The following is a 20,918-nucleotide window of genomic DNA, read 5'->3' as shown; positions in this document are numbered from 1 at the left end:
GACGAGTCGATTTTCGTGCACGTTTCGAAAGCGACAACAGCACAACTTGGAAAAATTTCCAATCTGCATTTGAAGATTCGGAACTTACGAGAAAAGTGGGTCAACGCAAAATTACAACGACAAAATTAGAAACCTGCTGTAGTTCTATGGACAAATACGTCGCTAAGATAATGTCAACGGCGCATCAGTTAACTTTGATCGGTTTTGAAATAAATCAAGAATGGTTTGAAACAGTCTTATTAGCTGGCCTTCCAGAAAAATATCAACTGATGATTATGGCGCTGGAAGCTTCCGGGATTCAAATTACGGGAAATTCAATCAAAACAAAGTTATTGCAAAAAACTATCTACCAGAAGAGTACAGCAGAAGATGCGGCTTTTCATACAAGGCGCCAATTCAAAAGAGGAAAATCAAAATTCAAACCCAAAAAATTCGTTTGCTTGAATTGTGGCAAACCCGGTCACGTGGCAAATAACTGCAGTGAGAAGAAAAAAGAAGAGAAAGACAACAAGCCTGAAAAGAAGAATAAAAATAGTTCCAAAGTGACATTTCTGACGACTGCATTCGTAGCTGACAGCGGATCGTACGAAAGCAAAACATGGATCGTCGACTCAGCGGCAACGGCGCACATGTCACCAAGGAAGGAACTGTTTGACATCTTCACTCCATTCGCCAACATAAAAGGCAAAAGTACTGTAAATCTTGCGATAAAATTTGACGGGCGAGTTAAAGAAATCACGGTGAGTGATGTTTTTTCGTATCTGAATTAAAAGTTAACCTTTTATCCGTAAAGAAAATGACCGAAAAGAACTTGATTGTAAAATTTAATAAAGATTTTTGTGAAATATCGAATAATTACGATAATGTAGTTGCGATTGCAAAAATAAGAAATAATTTGTATAAATTAATACAACAAAAAGAATTTGCGTGTAATGCCAAGGCCAAAATCGCGTGTAATTCTAAGATAATCAGTCCTTTTTTGTGGCACAAAAAACTAGGACATTTAAACCGATACAGTATGAAGATTTTGCGAGATCAATACGCACGAGGATTAAATTTTAATGATCCGGGAGATAAATCTTGTAAAATATGTATTAAAAGTAAAGACGCGACAATCTTTCATTAAAAGTAATGAGAGGGTAAGAAAAACTTCAAAACTATTAGAATTAGTACATACAGATATTTGCGGACCGATGAAAATAAAGTCGATCAAAGGGGCCAGATATTTTATTCTTTTTATTGATGATTATTCAAGACATTTAAGCATATATTTTTTGAAATGTAAATCAAAAGCATTAGAGACTTTTAAGAAATATAATATGTCGAGAAAAAGACAAAAAAGTATTTTAGCTTTAAAATCTGATAACGGTAGGGAATTCATCAATGAAGAATTTAAAATATTCCTGGAAGAGGAAGGGATCCAACATCAGCTTACCATTCCCTATACACCTCAACAAAATGAGTTAGCCGAAAGGAGTAACAGATCAGTGGTAGAGAAGGGACGCTGCTTACTCTTGAATGCAGAACTTCCAATGGAATTTTGGGCAGAAGCTTCGTCGACAGCAGTTTATCTACTTAATCGTTCACCATCGAGAAGTTTAAGCAATCGGATACCGTACAAAATATGGACAGGAAGAAAACCAGATCTATCTCACTTAAAAACATTTGAATGCAAAGCGTTAGCACACATTCCAAAAGAAATGAGATTAACCCTTAAACACACCAATCCTGTAAAATACGGAAACACATTTTTGGATCTGGAAGACTTTTTCAACTTTGAGAAGCTATAATTTTGATTACAATCAATATTTTTCTACGATTTCTTTTTTAAACAAAAGTTCAAAATCTCAGAAGTGTGACTGCATAATCGGTATTGCCGACATATAATTTATTGTGAAGTTATAATTGCAAAACTATTAAGCAAAAACAAGAAATTGGTCAAAAATCCACTTTTCCTTCAAAAAATCATATCTTCGCAACAAACGTTTAAGGACTTTCAAATACGGCGTTTTAAAGCTAAAGAGTCTTACTTTAAAAAAAAAATTATATTATTGTTATTTCTATTAAAAAATGTATTTATGTAACAAGGCGAATATGAGGAATTTTTGATTAAATCGTGTCTAAAATTAAAAATTGATGTGTTTTATGATATATTTCGGAAAAACTCTTTTTTCTACAACATTTTATAGTATTCCAACTTTAGACAGAGTATATGCAAGTAACATCTGCAAATCGACCTGTTCGAACGTATTTTGTCCAGTTTTTTTATGTAAAATACTCACACAAAAAATTTCACTTACACACTATATAGGTCGCATTGACCCTAACAAAACTTTGCTGCCGTGCCGTTCGAATTCTAGTTGACCAAAAAAGTTGATCAACTATATCAATTGAAAAAGGAGATTTCAAACTTTTTTACGTCTTGGTCCGAACCTCCTATCTTATTCCGTCTTCACATAGAAAGCGTTCAAAACTTCATATGGGGTCTCTCAGACCCACTTACGTGTTTAAGGGTAAAAATGGGATAAAAAATCAAAATCCTGTATTTTTCTTGGTATTTACAGCATACACAAGGATATCGACTGTGGGATGAAAAGAAAAGTTTTCAAAAGCAGAGACGTAATTTTTTGTAAAGAAAAAGATAAAAATAAAGAAGATAGAATTATAGAAAATAGAACAGAAAATGAAGAAACTACACAAAAATCTGAAGATAAAGTAAAAGAAAAGACTTTATCAAATAATGATTTAGTAACATTACCTGCCACTAATAGTTCTACTGAAGATTCAGTGGAGGTAGGATCTACTGAGAATGACGAACAAAACAGTAACATAGATGATAATGAAGATAATAATGAAGAAAATGATAATAGAATTCACAAAATAAATAATAACGAAGAATTAAATAATGATGAAAATCGTAAGAATAGAAATATAGAAGATAGAATCGAAGAAAGAAACACAAAAGGACAAGAGAGTTTAGAAGTGCGACGAAGCGATCAAATAAGAAAACCAAACAGTTGGTTAGATTATGTAAGCTTTAACGTATCCACAGTTAATTCAGATGAACCAGTTAATGCTCAAGAAGGTTTACAAGATATAAATTGGATGGCAGCTATGAATGAAGAATATGAAGCTCTAATGCAAAACGAGACATGGAAACTGAGCGTCCCCCCAAAAAACAAGAAAATCTTAAGATCAAAATGGACTTTCAAAATAAAACATAATTCAGAAGGTAAGATAAAACGATATAGAGCAAGACTAGTTGTAAAAGGTTACGAACAGATAAAAGGTATAGACTACAACAAAGTATTTTGTCCTGTAATAAGATTTACAACACTTAGATGCCGGTTTGCAATTGCAGCAAAGTATGACTATGATATCGAACATCTCAACGTGGTTACAGCATTCTTAAACGGAGAACTAGAAGAAATTTATATAGAACAACCAGAAGGCTTCATTAAGAAAGAAGAGGAAGAAAAAGTATGCAAATTGAAAAAGGCTTTGTACGGATTAAAACAGGGAACAAATGCTTGGAACAAGAAACTAGACAAAGTACTCAAAGAATTAAACTTCAAATGCTCTGAAGTAGATCAAAGTCTATATATTAAAAAAGAGAGCAATAATGTAATTTATTTAGCAGTGTATGTAGACGATTTATTACTATTTACTAACAACAGTAAAATAAAGAGATCATAAAGAAATTGGAGCAGAGATTTAAAATGCGAAACCTAGGAGCTGTATCAAGAGTTTTGGGAATAAACATTTACAGAAATAGAGAAAAAAGAAGAATCTACTTAAATCAAAAAGACTATTGCAATACAGCAAAAACACCACTAGACATCAATCAAGAACTGTCTAAGGAGATGTCACCCAGAAATATCAGAGAAAGAAAAAAGATGAAGAAAATCCCTTACAGAAAAGCTATAGGCAGTTTAATCTACCTTTATCAAGCAACACGTCCTGATTTAGGAAGTACAATAACCTCGTTAGGATCTTTCGTTGAAGATCTAGGTATTGCATACTGAACGGCGCTAAAACAAACTCTCAGATATTTAAAAGGTACATTAAATCTGCGATTAGAATTTGATGGTTTAAAATTATCAAAATTATGCGGTTACTGTGACGCGAATTGGGCAGGTGACAAAGATAATAGACGATCGATCAATAGTTATGTGTTTTTATTAGGAAATAACGTAATTTCTTGGTCTTCCAAAAAACAGCAATCAGTTTCTTTGTCAACTACAGAATCATATATCGCGATTGCAGTAGCAACTCAAGAATTAGTTTGGCTAAAAAGATTAATCAATGAGATAAATAATGAGTTTGTGAGTGGATCTATTAACCTTTTTTCAGATAATCAAAGCGCGAGAAAGTTATTACACACAAATAACTTTCACGCAAAGACAAAACATATTGATACAAAATATAAATTTGTTAAGGAATTGATTGTAAATAAAATAATAAATTTAGATTATGTACCGTCTGAAAACATGTTAGCTGATGCATTTACCAAAGCGGTATCACGAAATAAAATAGACTTTTGTAACAAAGGAATGGGTTTAAGAGAATAATACTTAAAAGAAATATTTTCTTTTTTTTGTAACCTTAATTTTCAAAGTGGAGAAATGCAAGACTGTAACATATAATTCTTATTGAAATCAAAATTGCAAATAGCTAATAGTTTAAATTTAGTTTGCATCTGTAGTGAAATGTAACTTTGCATGAGCTTTGGATGAATCTATGATAGCGCTAATTTTAAAAACAATTATGGTTAGTTGCTGTGTAACGTTATTAACAACATCACTTTTATTTTATCATTGTGATTCTCTTCACTTCGTAAATCTATCTCGTTGTGATAACACGTTCTGTAAATTGTATTCGCTGATTAAATAATATTTACAAGCTGTGAATAACGATTAATTTCTTCACGTAATAAAACTAACATATATATATATATATATATATATATATTTAGATAGAAATAAATTTTTTTAACACCACGGTGAGATAAAAATGATCATTTTTTACACTTTTCTAAAAAATCTGACTTGATAGAACAATTTGCTTAGATTTGTGTTCAGCGCGCAAAAATAAATGGGAAATGGTAACTTTTATTCAAACAACAGAAAGGAAGTCTAAAAATGGCGCCTTGTGTTGAGAAATCATCACTTTCAACTCTTTACATCTCCAGAACCGTGCTTATGCTCATCTTAAAATTTCTCTGAGATTAATGTTCCATTATATAGTACTATTTGGCATAAAAAAAAGTTTGAAACTCGATGTTTGAGAAATAGGCTAGAAAATAGGTCTTTTTGGCATCACTCTTTTGTAAGAAATTTAGAGTCATTGTACGATCCCCAGGCGTTTATAAGCAAACAAAATTACTCCAAAAGTATTGCAGCGTCAGTGATGTAACAATGAGAGTACTAGCTGTTGAAACCATGATATAAGAAACAAGGTGAAACAACGCACATTGTCGGCGGCTCGATGCGCGGTAAAAGGCGTAGCTCGATGTGGTGAACCAATGAAATTTGGGTCCAAATATATCTGCGCAATTTGAATACGAAACAATCATATGTAGTCACACGTACTTAAAATATAGATGTTGTTAAAAAAAATAAATATAAAAATGTAAAAATACTTGAAATTTATTATCTTTAACACAAATTACTGTTTCAATAAACACTGTTGTTATAAACATGAAATACAACAATTTAGCCATACACATAAGCTCATTCTTATAATTTTCCAAATTTCTTCTAATCCAAGTTTACAAAAATTTGAAATAACAATTATCACAATTTTCATTAATCGTACAAAGTCTCAACTTTACCTTCACGTTCTTCCTTTTTTAAGTAGCTTTGAATTTCTCCGATTCACTGATTATTTCCGATTCACGTATAAATACAAGTATAAATGCGCCCCAGTACCGGAGCCGTAGCCATATTGAATCTCAAAATTTGGACCCACTTCTGATTGGTCTAGAGTATGGTCTACTGCGCATCTGGTTACTTGTTTCACCTTTCTTCTTACATCATGGTTGAAACAACGGATCCCAAGTTTAAATCCCAGCTCCTTAATTTTTTCGTCACTTACAATTTTTTTATCATTATATTTTCCTTGTTACATAATTATACTTTTAAAAAATGACAATACCATAATTTTTACTTAAAAGTATCATAATGTTTTCATAATGTTTACTTAAAAGTATCATAATGTTTTCTTAAAGGTACATGACGTAAATCTTCGTTCTACAACGATACATGTAATTATGACAAGCATTGACTTACATTATTATATTTCAATACCTTTACTAAGCTTTGTTAATTTATATTTTTGACTATGAAAACATTACAGTATAAATAAATTTTCTAAAAAGAATTCATGGACAGTCATGTTTCCTGATCAAATAATTCAATGTAATATTGTTTAACTAATTCACTTGAACAAGACCTGAAATCAAAACATTATCAGAAAATTCAATAACAACTTGTTAGTTTGTCGACTAAATCTTGAAGTAAATATTTATTCAGTTAACTATTTTACTATTGCATCTCCTAAACTTGATTTTTGGAAAATATTTATTATATAGCCCTGGTATTGTAGACTAACTACACAGAAAATTTTGTTATATATAAAATAAAGAAAATAAATAACCAAAACGTTATAAGTTTTTTAATTAAAATTCTGTTTGAGTTCATGGAAGTGATGATTAAAGAACTAGTCAAAATAATCTCTTACTTTTTTTCTATTTGAGCCGGAAATTTTTGCATGTGTCTAGAATTAAATTTTTACAATAAAAATTAGATTTTCATAAAAAAAAATTGTTTTATGTAAATTCAAAACCGCGACTTGTATACAACAAATTAGATATAAAATAAGCCAAAACAATAATATTCAATTAAATTGATTTTTAATTTAATTACGTTTTATTTTCAAGAGCTGTTTGAAACTGAAAGTAACGGCATGCAATTTAATATGAATTGAAACATATGAAATATTATTTCAGCATCAAGCTTGCTATGATCGTCTTGGCCCATTTTATATCTAATTTGTCATAGACAAATTTTTGTTATAAAAACCTTTGCAAAAATTGTTTTTTAATGTTTTTAAATTCCATCCAATTGGTTTTATTCTAGTTTTAGACATAGTGACATTCATGTAATTGATAAAAATCGAAATCTACAAATAAGTTCTAGACAATCATTTTTGTAGTGGAAGCATGCATTTCTGATAGCCCTTAATTTGACTGCCATTTAAAAATTAATACATATCTTTTTATAAATATAAAAATATATTTCTTTGTTGTTCATATGTTATATTAATACATACAAAACTTTTTTTTTATATTAAAAACTTTTCCAAAAACTTTTCCAAAATTAAAGCAAGGTAAAATACCATTTAAGAATACATTATATTCATTTAGACATGTATACGTTAATATTTATACTTTAAATAAAAGTATATACATGTAAAAGTTGTTTATAATTTTTTTTTTTTATAATTTTATATATTAATAATTTTATAATATTCAAATTTATAAAATAAGGATATCAATTCTTTATGTATTTTAAGTATTCAAGATAACTTATAAAAAATTTATAATTTTGAGTTTAGATATTCTGTAAATAATTAAATTTTGTTTATTTACAGCACAACTAATCTCTACATTGCACAAAATTTGATATAAATCATATTGAACACTTAAAGTACTTACATAAAAATATTCCAATTTCTGTCTTTATTTCTTAATAAATTTCCATTAGAGCTCATTTCTATTTTTCATTAAATAACTTTTTATCCAAATAAAAAATATTTGTCAAATTTATTACTGTTTTCAACGCAGTAAAACATTCAGTAATTATTTATAATTTTTTTAGCATCTATAAAAATAATATAATACATCCTTAAAATTTATATAAAAGTAGAAGGCACATTGAACAAAACTCTTGGACATGAATCAATTGGTTTTTGATGTAAATTCACCATATGAAAGAAGAATAAAATTGGTACCATTGTAACTATGTCTTCTTTTTGTGAGTTTTTTGTTCATGTAACTTTTCACAGAATTAACAATAAGTTAATATTATGTAACCCATTAATTTTAACTTAATTTAATTTAAAAAATTATTAATTTATCCAATCTTGCAAATAATATTTAATAATTATTTGTGTTTCTATTATCTAAATAGCATTACCTTGCACAATAAAGTTACTGCTCCTTTGGAAAGTGGAGTTATGATCCTCTTTATCAATCAATTTTTTGCTGAATTGCGAATAATTAATCTCTGTTGTATCCTGAGTATTTTGACTTCCATCTTGTATATTTTTTTTTAACAATTGTAAGTTGGATTTTTCTCTAATCATTGATAATTTTGAACATGTTTTATTACAGGCAGCTGCAGTTGTTTTCTGTAGAAAGTTTTATTTAACTGAATTTAACTTCTGTTCAAATACTTTTAAATTACTTTATTAGTTAAGTTTCTTAATAATAAAGATTTTGATTATAAATGAACTTTATAGCTTATATTTAAATGTTTTTTAAATCTTTACAAGACAGAAAGCACTATAATGGTGCTGAAGCAGTGTCAAATTTTGAGATAGAATACAATGAATAATATAAGGTTAAGTACATCCATTTTTACAAATATGTTAATATTTACTTTAAGATTGTGCACACAATAAAAAAATATTAAATAGTGGGATTTTTGTGATTATTTATTACTTTTTATTGTTGTAAGTAAAGTAAAATTTTAAAAAATAATAAAAATTTTATTTTTTGTATAACTTTAAGAACTCAAAATAATTTATAAAATTCTAAGCTTAGTTATTTTGTAAATAAATTTTATTTGCAAAACAACTAATACTTGTATGTGAAACATTACATAAATCTTAAATACCTATATAAAAATTCAGTTTTCATTATTCTTTAATGTATTTCCATTAGAGTACATTTCTACTTGTTGAAATAACTTTTAATTTTGATGGAAAATTGCAGTTAAATTTTTTTTGCATTATTTTCAAACGCAATAAAGAACAATCAGTAATTTTTTTCATAAATTGAAAAAAAGGGTATAATATATTTTGAATATCAATACCTGGACACAGGCTTGAGATGCAATCAAATCCATTTCTTCGATATCCTCTTCATTGAAATCGTCACCCCAAAGATCATCATTCTGAATATTTTTATTTGCAGAAATCTCTTCCTGTGTTTTGTGATAATCCAAATTTTTATGATTGTCGAATTTCGCACGTTTTACAGGTACACGATAATCATCCATTATTGACTGCTCGGACCGTTTAAACATCGTTCAATTCAGTCTAGTTTGACATACTTGGTTTATTCACTGAACTCTATACATAGAAAGAGTCGTGGCTGGAAAAAGCGTGATGGGAGATGGGAGTAGTATAGGCTATGGTCCACTTGACGCTACAAACGCTTCTAAGTATTTTTTGATTGGTCAATTTGTAAAATTCATTGTTCCGATTGGTTAATCAAACGCTTCGAAGCATTTGTAGCGTCAAGTGGACCGCAGCCATACCGTTTGTTTTCTGTTCCTGAACTCCCTGAATTAGTGTACACTTAAAATGAAATAGATATATATTTGAAAGTTAGTGAAAGCAAGAAGGAACGTTCCAGTGCAGTCTAGTGCAGGAATAGAAAACAAGCCTATAGTCACCTGCATTATAACTGCAACACTTTTTTTTCGATGCGTTTCTGAACGCTCAATTATAACGAGAGCTAAAAACGTGATTGGTTCTTACTTGTGGATCCAACCAATTACATTCACCGCTCGATGAACAAGGCTACATTCCAAAAACCATCAAAGAAAAAGTGTCGCAACTATAATGAACACGACTGTATAGTCGTGAGCTAAAAGGTTGCAACACATTTTCTTCGATTGTTTTTAAAATGTAGATTTGCTCATCAAACGGCGAACGTAATTGGTTCTTACCTGTGGATCCAACCAATTACGTTCGCCAATCAATGAGCAAGTCTACATTCCAAAAACCATCGAAGAAAATGTGTTGCAACCTTTTAGCTCACGACTGTACACCCAAGGATTTTGATTCTATCCATGGGGAAATTTTCCAAACTGAGAAGTCACCACTTTCTACATACATGCAGTTCATGATTAATGAAATAACTAGAGCTTATTGGTTGTTACGTTAATCATGAACTGTAAGTATGTAGAAAGATAGCCCTAGTAACTTTCTAGGTGATCAAGTCACTTAGAAAATTACTAGGATTAAAGTTACTATAGAATTCCCATTTATTAATAAATGAATTATTACATTATTTATTAATATAATTAGAATAATACTTATATATTCGGAACTAGCAAACGACTAGCAAACGATTCGACACTGAATTATTCAGGAAATCACGAGGTAAAATATAAGGCTCAATGCACACAGGACGCGTCAACGCGTTACGCGTGGCGAATAGCCAATCATTCTTTTGCTTTCTTATTTCTTGTCATAAAAACGAAAAAATGATTGGCTATTCGCCACGCGTAACGCGTTGACGCGTCCTATGTGCATTGAGCCTAAAATGGCTTTTTACTTGTCCAAATTTGTTCAAATTTTAATTTCGATTTTTTGTTTAAACTAATTAATATGCAAACAAAACAAAAAAACATGCAAGCACTAGCAAACGACTAGCAAACGAATGGCACCTTCAAAATTGTTGTATCTATTATTCCGACAGCTGGCGGCGCGGAGGTTATCTAAACTGTGCTTGGTATACATTAGAGTCCTATATAAAGAGAGAAGCCACATCGAATTCCCACCACAACCTTTAGTATCCAATTGAGTCCTCCACCGCCATTTTGGGGCCGCTCAACGTCATCAAACTCCCCGTTTGTTTTCTGTTCCTGAACTCTCTAAATAAGTGTACACCCGAGGACTTTGATTCTGTCCATGGGGAAATTTTCCAAACTGAGAAATCACCACTTTCTACATACTTGCAGTTTATGGTTAATGAAACGACTAGAGCTTATTGGTTGTTATGTTAATCATAAACTGTAAATATGTAGAAAGATGGCTACTTCTCAGTTTGAAAAATTTTCCCATGGACAGAATCAAAGTCCTTGGGTGTACACTTAAAATGAAATAGATAGATGTTTCAAAGTTAGCGAAAGCAAGAAGGAACGTTCCAGTGCAGTCTAGTGCAGAAATAGAAAACAAGCTTACCATTCGTATCATTCTGGACTGCGTTCGAAAATTTTACTCGTCAAGTAGAGTAACTTTGAGTGACCAATCAGGATGAAGAAATCTAAGAAATCTCAAAATTTTTTTATCCTGATTGGTCACTTAAAGTTACTCTACTCCGACGAATAGAATTTTCGAACGCAGTTTTGCAAACAGCTGTGGTCAGAATATGGCTGCTCGCTTAGCCAATCAAGTATCAATCAGATTACCAATCAGAGCTTCGGACATCAATGTCGCTTCTCTTTTTATATAGGACTCTAGTATACATCCCTGTCACCCTGCTTCTCTCTGCTAATACGTCTTGCGCACGCGTAATCGACATCCGGCCACGTTAAAATAGCTTATTTGCAAGGAATCATTCGGGGTGTCACCAGGAAAAGTAGTGGACAGTAGTTGAATATTCTCGTCCGAAATTTTTCGAATCTCAAGGGAATTTTAAATGTGCGCGAATCAATAACGAAACAGCTACGCGCAACAGCGTCGTCGACAAATAACCGAAAAAACAGCGAGAATGGATTGCTGGTCGGTTTGGCTGTTGCTCGTTTCGCTGCTCAGCGCATTTCTTTTTACGGGCGGCGTCGAACTAACCTTCGAACTGGCCGACAATGCCAAAGAGTGTTTCTACCAGGAGATCGAGAAGAACGTATCGTCTACACTGGAATTTCAGGTGTGCAGTGCTGTAAAATTTCAATCAAATGATAATGCTATGTATGTTCGCGTCGATGGCATATCGCTATTATTGCTCGTAGCACATTCGAAGCTGGAACTCGCAGCATAATACTGCAGCATTTGTTTGCGTAGCTTCAAGTTGAATGACAAATAACACGAGTAAAACACTAAAGAAATTCTAATATATTTAAAAAATTTTTTTTAATTTAAAATTTGTAAATTTTTGAAAAAAATTGTAATTATTCTAACTTTTATAAGTTTTTTTTAGAAATTAGAATAGAAAATCTTAGATATTTTAGAATTTTAAATAGTCAAAATTTATACGCACGCACGCACGCACGCACGCACGCACACACACACACACACACACACACACGCGCGCGCGCGCGCGCGCACACACACACACATAAATAAATTCTAAGATTACATAAGATTTTCTATTTTAATTTCCGAAGAAAACTTATAAAATTTAAAATAGTTAAAATTTATAAATATATATATATAAAGTTCTCTAGAAAATAAAATTTCCCAGCTTTTAATAAATGTTCTAATTTACATAAAAAAATCTGATAAAAAAATTTTACTTTAATTTTATATAAAATTGGATTTGATTGAATCAACTGGTTTTCTTATATATTTTAATTTGTGATTTGTTATACAAAACAAGATTGCAAAGTAATGAATAGTTTTTGGTGTTTAATTGGCCTATAGTTGCATATATTTCACTATAAGATATTCAATAACTTTGAAATGACTGACATAAAGTGGGTAAAATTATGTTTTCTATTAGTACATTAGTAATAAAAACATCAAATTGCAAAGTATAAGTTTTTATAAGAAAAAAATATTTTACTCAAAAGTTGTAAGCTTTAAAAAGATCTAACCATATTTAGATATACAGTGACTCATTGAGCAGCTCAGTAGTAATTAAAAAATAATTTATTTAAAGAGGTAAAAACTAATCATCATTGAATACTTAACTGCTCAATAAGTGGTTGCACATTTGGCTGCATCAATTGATTTTGTTAACCTTAGGTGGCATTGTCAAGATCAGAGCAAGGTCACTTTAAATTTTTTAAATATCTTACTTTTTACTAGGGATGGGCAATCTCGATTCAATCTTTTAAAGAATTGATTCTTGAGACCAAAGATTGAATTTATAAAAATATAAAATATAAAACAAGATATTTTGCTTGTAGAAACAAATTCAATACAGTATTGGATTTCTTCAGGAACTAATGTGAACTTAAACAATATTGCCATTAAATATTTATCTACTTTAGCACCTGTTCCTTCAGAACAACTTTTTTTCTTGTATTGGTAATATAATGTTAAACAATCGCAATTGACTGAAAGACGATAGGCTTTTTAGATTATTATTTTTAAATTCTCTAAACATGACAGATTGGCACTTTTTAGAATAAATTAGCATAAACAATATTGCTTAAGTTCACATTAGTTTCTGAAGATAATGTGCAATGTGAATAAATTAACATAAGCAATATAATATGATGTATCTTTTATATTTATATACATACATACATACCGAGATACATACATACATACATACATACATACATATATATATATAGTATATATATATATAGTACGGACCAAAATTATATCACCTTTTGATTATTTTTGAGTATAACTTATTTTAAAAGGCACAAATCTCTATTAAATCATAATATATTTTGATGATAAGTATAACTTACGTAAATGATAACTTTTTATTAAATAATGAAAACAGCAATGTGTGAAAAATTATTTTCATTTGAAATTTCCAAAATATGTAAAATTTTAATCATAATTAATTTTCAGTCATAACAAGTATAAATAATGTGGAATATTAAATTTAACTGCTAAAACTATGTTATGATGGTAAAATCAATGATTGTGACACAAAAAACAAAAAAGTACAAAAGCTCAACTATAAAAAAAAATTAATAAAAAATTGAAGATTGTAGTATATGTTGTCAAATCTCATTACACTTTATATACAAGATATATTTTTCATCAACTGTTTACTATAAAATTTTGAGTGCTTTCGATATACTTCGATAAAAGTTATGCTCCAAAAATAAAAAGGTGATATAATTTTTGCCGGTACTGTATAATGTATACAGTACAGGCCAAAATATCATCTTTCGATTTTTGGATTATAACTTATTGAAGTGTATTGAATGCATTCAAAATTTTATAGTAAACACTTGATGAAAGGTACACTTCGTATATAAAGTGTAATGAGATTTGATAACATATACTATAAACTTCAAATTTTTTATTAATTTCTTCATAGTTGCACTTTTGTGCTTTTTTTGTTTTTTGTGTCGCAATCATTGTTTTTACCACCATAATCTAATTTTGGTAGATTTAATATTCCACATTATTTATACTTGTTGTGACTCAAAATGAATTATGATTAAAATTTTATATATTTGAAAATTTCAAAAAAAAAATTTTCACACGTTGTCGTTTTTATTATTTAATAAAAAATTATTATTTATGTAAATTATACTTATTATTAAAATGTATTATGATTTAAGAGAGATTCGTGCTTTTTAAAACAAATTATACTAAAAAATAATCAAAAGGTGATATAATTTTGACCGGTACTGTATATATAAAATTAAGAACCAATAAAAATGGATTAATAAATTATAATTATGATATTTTATATTTATTCAAAAATATGCTATTATTATAAAGAATTTTGTACTTATTTTAAATAATATTAAATATTTTATCAAATTAAATAAAAGGATCGATCTTTGATGGATCGATTCTTCAAACGGCGTTTTTTGTCGAACCGATCCTTAAGTATATGATCTGAATTGATTCTTCTTTTTTTTTTTTTTTTTTTTTTAAATTGCCCATCTCTACTTTTTACATATTTTTGTTGAGACTTTTGAAGCACTATAATTTTATTAACTTTGACTTACAAGGGACAGCAGGCAATCTAAAAATTAAAAAAAATCTGAAATTTTGTGTACAAATACTGTTCATCCATAACACAAAAATATTTTTTGTTTGTGCCGAATTTCAGTTTTAGGGGGTGAAACACTCCTTTGAAGAAAATTGATTTTTTTTTTGAAGCGTATATTGTCGAAACTATAAGAGATAGAGAAAAATGTTCCAATTGAAAGTTAAATGGCTTGAAGAGTACTTCATAACAGTAAAAAATATTTTTTTTTCATTGTTATAAAGTACTCTTCAAGTCATTTAACTCACAAGTAGAACATTTTTCTCTATCTCTTAAAGTTTCGACGATATACGTTTTGAAAGAAAAAAAAACCGATTTTTTTCAAAGGGGTGTTTCACCCCCTAAAACTGAAATTGGGCACAAACAAAAAATATTTTTATGTTATGGATAAACTCCTCTATTTGTATACAAAGTTTCAGATTTTTTCGAATTTTTGAATTATCTAGTGTTCCTTGTTAGCTATTTTGAAGTTATTGAATATTTTATGATAAAATATCAATGATTATAAACCAATTAAACATAAAAATGTTTATTATTTTACTGAATATTCCATGTTTTGTTTAGGAGGTCATAAGCTACAATATATGAGAAAATCAGTTGATTTAACTGAAATCCAATTTCATATAGAATTATGTGCTAGGATCTTTTTAAAAATTTATAAACTTGTACAGAAATTCTGAAAGATTATGTAAAACATTCTATGAAAAATTGTCACCACAGAAAAGAGCAACGTCAATAACAAGTAACATAACGTTAACAGAACGTAATGAATAATGTTATTTAAAACTGTATAGAATAGGTGAAATTATAAAATGTCATTTGATTGATAAATCCTTTATTATTTTGATTTTCTTGTCTCTTTTTGGCAAATTATAATTTATATAAAATCTAATAATTTAATTACTAATTAAGTAACACTTTTAAAATTAAATTATGTCTTTGTAGCTTCCACTGATATTTTCTAAAAAAATGCTATGGGGATTTTGGGTTGTCTCTGCATCTTGATACATCATTAATGCCAATATTTTGTGAACATTACATTTTATTTAATTAAAATAATTAAAAAATAATGTTAGAAAAGATCAGTTTTAAGTTTCATAGGCCGGTATTTATAGTCGATTCTTATTTCAAGATTGTCTTAAGTAATGCCTTAAGATGCTAATACGGTTCTCTGATTGGTTGATGGCATCTTAAGGTGATATTTAAGACGATCTTAAATATAAGAATCGACTATGAATATCGGTCACAGTTGGTAATTCATAATTTAAATCAACTGATTTCATATAAGTTAATTAGGGATCATGAAATAAGTAAGTAGAAGCGTGATAAAATAAAAATATAGTTCAATTATCATTCACACAAATGTTTATATGTATAAATGTTTCTAGAAGAACTTTGTTAATGAAAAGCAGTAGTATTTTTATTATGGTACCACAAATTCTCTGTATCAATTTAGAAGTTGATTTGTAGTAGTTTATGCAAAACGAGCACTTTACATTTTTTTTTAAATAATTTTTTGTGACAAATATGCTTTTATAATTTTCAGGTGGTTACAGGTGGCCAGTATGATGTAGATGTAACTTTAGAAGCTCCAAATAAAGAAATTATCTATAGTCAAGTAAAAACACAATTTGATTCACACTCTTTTATTCCAACTATGTCGGGAATATATAAAGCCTGCTTTAGCAATGAGTTCTCCACATACTCACATAAATTGGTATATATGGATTTCCAAGTTGGTGACGAGTTGCCGCTCCCTGGTCTTGGAGAACACGTTACAGTCATGACTCAGGTAATGTAATATGGAAATTTTTACAGTATGCACTAGGGTTAGTGATTTGTTCTGAAGATTAAAATTTCAAAGCTTTGGTATTGAAAACTTTGAAGCTCCAATATTTTCAAATTTTTACACTTTAATTTTTAAAACTTTAACCCTTAAACACATAAGTGGGTCTGAGAGACCCATAAGAAGTTTCGAACGCTTGCTGTGTGAAGACTGAATGAGATAGCAGGTTCAAACCAGGACGTAAAAAAAGTTTGAAATCTCCTCTTTCGATTGATATTGTTGATCAACTTTTTTGGTCAACTAGAATTTGAATGGCAAAGTTTTGTTAGGGTCAATGCGACCCATATAGTATGTGAATGAAACTTTTTTTGTGAGTAATCTTATGTTAAAAAATTGAACAAAACACGTTCAAACAGGTCCGTTCGCGTATGTTACTCTGTCTAAAGTTAAAATACTAGTCCCGTAAAAGGGAGGATTTTTGCGTAGGGTCCGAAATATATTATGAAACACATCAATTTGGATTTTTGACCAATTTCTCATTTTTGCTTAATGGTTTTGCCTTTATAATTTTACAATAAATTATTTTTTCGGCAATGCCGATTGTGCAGTCATACTCTTGAGATTTTGAACTTTCATTTAAAAAAAAATGTAGAAAAATATTGATTGTAATCAAAATTATAGCTTCTCAAAGTTAAAAAAGTCTCCCAGACCCGAAAATGTGTTTCCGTATTTTACAGGATCGGTGTGTTTAAGGGTTAAATTACAAAGTATCAGACCTATAGGTGGCGGGGAAGACAATCAAAAATTAAGGTGGCGAGTTAAGTTTAAAAATAAATTTTTACTTTTTTAAAATTAAATGAGTTGTATCATTAACTGTTATTTTTTTTATTTGCACTTATCGAGTCTGGTTAACTAATTGAGATTTAAACAGATAGACGACTCTGTCATGGTGTAAATGCAAACGCAAACTTATTCATACAAGACCACTCTGTAGCAGTGTAAATGCAAACATCGACTTGTTCAGATAAGCCACTTTGTAACATGACAGCAGTGCAAAATTCAAGATAAACTTTGTCGCATCATGAAGTGACTTGTCTAAATAGTCGGCGCTTGCGTGGTAAAACCATTTGCTGAACCTAAATCCTTATTCTATAAACTTCATATTTATTCAATAAGAACTGCCTAACTCTTTAATAAAAACTTTGATGTATTTAATATGTAATATTTCTTATAATATATTTCCAAGTTATAATTTAAGAATAATTTTACATTTTTTGAACCATTTATACGAATATATTTTTTGAAGTTTTGAATCTTCGAAGTTGTCAAAAGTAAGCTCTAGTACGCATAAATAAAAGTTGATTTATAACTGACATATGAATTCTTCTTATAGATGGAGTCTTCTGCACAAGAGGTACATAAGAATCTCATCAGCATCTTGGATTATCAGACGCATCATCGTCTGCGTGAGGCTCAGGGTCGCAAACGGGCGGAAGAGCTCAATGAGCGGGTGCTCTGGTGGTCGGTAATGGAAACTGGCTGCATCTTGCTCATTGCTGTGGGACAAGTTTTCATTCTGAAGAACTTTTTCACGGATCGAAGCCCTTCCCAAAGTTATTAATGTGATAGTGAAGTAACGGAAAGAGGAATGACTCGTTCGAGGTATACACGATCGTCGATCGACTCGTCTTCGTGACGATGTTTTTTCATCACCGGTTAAAGTGCCATTGTAATGCCTATCGGTAATGTTTGTCCTGGCGGATCTTTTTAGTCGTAAAGATCTCAACAAGGATTTTTCCTTATGAAAGAATTCCGCTGAGAGAATTCCGCGATTAGAATCCAAAGAGCCGATGAAAAGTATGATTTGAATCCTTGTACGTGCTACGTATGCGTATCATATTAATTTATGTCGAGGCTGAAAATATTTGAACACGGGTACTGAAATACAACACTGAGCGATCAGAAGGACAAGTGCAAGTGATAGAACTCTTACATCTTTCCTTCCCGATGAACACTCAAGTTGTACTTATACCGACACAGGAATAATAGATACTGAAAGAGACGCTGTTTTTTCTTACTGTGAATGTGTGACATAATAAATTAAAGAAATACTTGTATGTATATTATGTCTATTTGTATCGCCGAGCGATTTACTTAATTCCCGTTTCGTTACTTGCGCTTTCTGTTATTTATCTTAGATATTGATTGAAAAGTTACTTAAATAAACAGTTTATTATTTATTTGTTTTCTTACGATTTTTAATACAATTCTGTTTATTCTGAATGACCGACAATTCAAAATGATAGTGTGTAAGGAAATTTTTATCCTGTCACGTAGCATATTACACAAATTATGAATGCGTTTTCTTGTTTCGTACGTGGCAGGTGTCGTGCACATTTTCCGTCGCATGTGCGTTATTTGATAAGGCATACACGAGTAGAAAATAAAGTAAATGAGGTCAGTAATATTCTGCTTGCACAATCATGTTTTTAAATTACTTCGGAAGTTCAAACGCTACCTATACTAATTATAGCTCGTCGTTATTGTGTTTTGTTATCATATTCTTACAATTTCGATGAATATTTAAGTAAAAAGAATTGCAAAAATTAAAATTTCTGTAAAAATAACGCCTATACAGGGTGTCCGCTAATTATTTATCTCTCGTGGGCAGGTTAAATTGAGCAGAAAAGTTTTTATTTTACGAAATTCGAAATAATAAGATATTAATAAAGACCAATAAATAAGTGTCATGATACAAGTAAATGATGCATCATGCGTGAAATGGGATACAACTACGCTCTTGCGTATATTTTCTTATAGCCAATCGCCAATCATAGCTTAGTTTTTTATTCGTTTACTTTTATCAAAGACAACTATACTGAATTAGATCGCTAATTTAGGTTAACATCCGGTTGGCCGAATATCTGGCTTCAGCCATTTTTACATCGATTTAATCGGATCAGAAAGTAAGAGTGCACGTGCAAACGTAAAAAAATTTAATCTTAAAAACTACTGAAAAAAATGACACGCTGTTGTATTAAATATTGCAAAAATAATCGGACGAAAGGGTTTTGTTTAATTTTCAGTTAATTTTCTATTGTAAATGTTTGAAAAGTAGCAAGAGCATTCATTAAATTGGCGTGACCTGTTATTGGCTAGAACCCGAATTAGCGACCTACAGTTTTTTTAACTTCGGCCTTATGGGGCGACAAGAGAGAAATGCCAAAGTTAGAATACCCTCACTACAGTACGAGTCTACCAATTATCGTGTATTTTGTTTGCATAAATACACGGTAATAGGTAAATTTGTGTTGTGGTGAAGGTATTCTATAAAAGAAAAGGATATGATATTAATGTTTGTAAAAGTCATGTGAAGGAATGCAAAGATTATAGAGGGCCAAAATTAAGGAGGTTCTACTGTAGTTTAGTATAGATATGTGATTTTTATATGATGTTTGACGTTTGATGTTTTTTCATATAATATTTTGCAAAATTTTTTCAGAAGTGTTAAAATATAAAAAGTTGAATCTTCTGAAAATTCTCCACAGCAATCGGTACTATACTGGAAATTTAATAAATTGTAAAAATTTTACTTTTATTTTAAATTTAAAAATTTATAACATTAGAGCGTTTTATAACAAAACAGGCGCACACTACAGAGTTTTTGATATATATTTTTATACAAATTGTAATTTATATACAGGGTGTCCCAAAAGAATCATATTTCTTCTTAAGAGCTGATTCTTTGAAACATTCTAAGAATAAATTTCTAATATAAAAATGTCGAGAGTGTAATGGTTTTCAAATTAGTCGCAATTAAAGTGTACGAATTACAGAGATTTCATGCGCTTAGGCATGATGACATGACAAGGTACCACAAGAGTACCTTTTGATATTGAGGTTGTTATATAAATACGCAGTGACATTTATATTAAGAAATTATTCCTGTAGGAAACATATTTATACGTTACATATTCATAATTAATGTTTTCAACAAAATATTAATTCATTATCAAGATGTTACGATAGTCGTTGGGTCAACTATCAAAATAAATTCATTACCATACTTATATGATGAGAACTTTTATATTGATAATATATTGGCAATATATTGATAATATCGATAATTGTAATAAATTTATTTTTACAGCTGACTTAACGACTATTATTACATCTTGTTATTGAATTGATATTTTGTTGAAAACATTAATTATGTATATGTAATGTACAAATGTGTTTCTTATAGAAATTATTTCTTAATAA

General features: G+C 29.8%; 2 protein-coding genes across 5 annotated transcripts in view; one reads left to right on the top strand and one right to left on the bottom strand.

Moving 5' to 3' along the window:
• Nucleotides 1-9,450, bottom strand: part of LOC105195921 — an 86,026-nt gene extending 76,576 nt beyond the window's left edge. Inside the window, exons 1-2 of one of the 3 annotated variants that reach the window (XM_039447416.1) lie at nucleotides 9,099-9,450; nucleotides 8,199-8,412 (exon numbers count right to left, since the gene is read on the bottom strand). In XM_039447416.1, the coding sequence (XP_039303350.1) occupies nucleotides 8,199-8,412; nucleotides 9,099-9,311 (427 nt within the window). In that variant the 5' untranslated portion in view covers nucleotides 9,312-9,450. The remainder of the gene's footprint in view (nucleotides 1-8,198; nucleotides 8,413-9,098) is intronic. The other 2 variants (XM_039447417.1, XM_039447419.1) reach the window with 2 other exon arrangements.
• Nucleotides 5,974-19,122, top strand: LOC105195917 (transmembrane emp24 domain-containing protein 7). 2 transcript variants are annotated; one of them, XM_039447422.1, is made up of 4 exons: nucleotides 5,974-6,136; nucleotides 11,793-11,884; nucleotides 16,416-16,661; nucleotides 18,049-19,122. In XM_039447422.1, exons 1-4 carry the CDS (start codon nucleotides 5,989-5,991, stop codon nucleotides 18,274-18,276), a joined length of 714 nt encoding a protein of 237 aa, XP_039303356.1. In that variant the 5' UTR covers nucleotides 5,974-5,988; the 3' UTR covers nucleotides 18,277-19,122. The 2 variants fall into 2 exon arrangements, with proteins under 2 accessions (XP_039303356.1, XP_039303355.1); XM_039447421.1 differs by lacking the exon at nucleotides 5,974-6,136 and having other exon boundaries at nucleotides 11,517-11,884.
• The last annotated feature ends 1,796 nt before the right edge of the window (nucleotides 19,123-20,918 follow it).

The sequence above is a fragment of the Solenopsis invicta genome, chromosome 3 (assembly GCF_016802725.1).
Source record: "Solenopsis invicta isolate M01_SB chromosome 3, UNIL_Sinv_3.0, whole genome shotgun sequence".
NCBI lineage: Eukaryota > Metazoa > Arthropoda > Insecta > Hymenoptera > Formicidae > Solenopsis > Solenopsis invicta.
The sequence above is the reverse complement of the archived record's forward strand: the minus strand, read 5'-3'. Positions and strand labels throughout refer to the sequence as shown.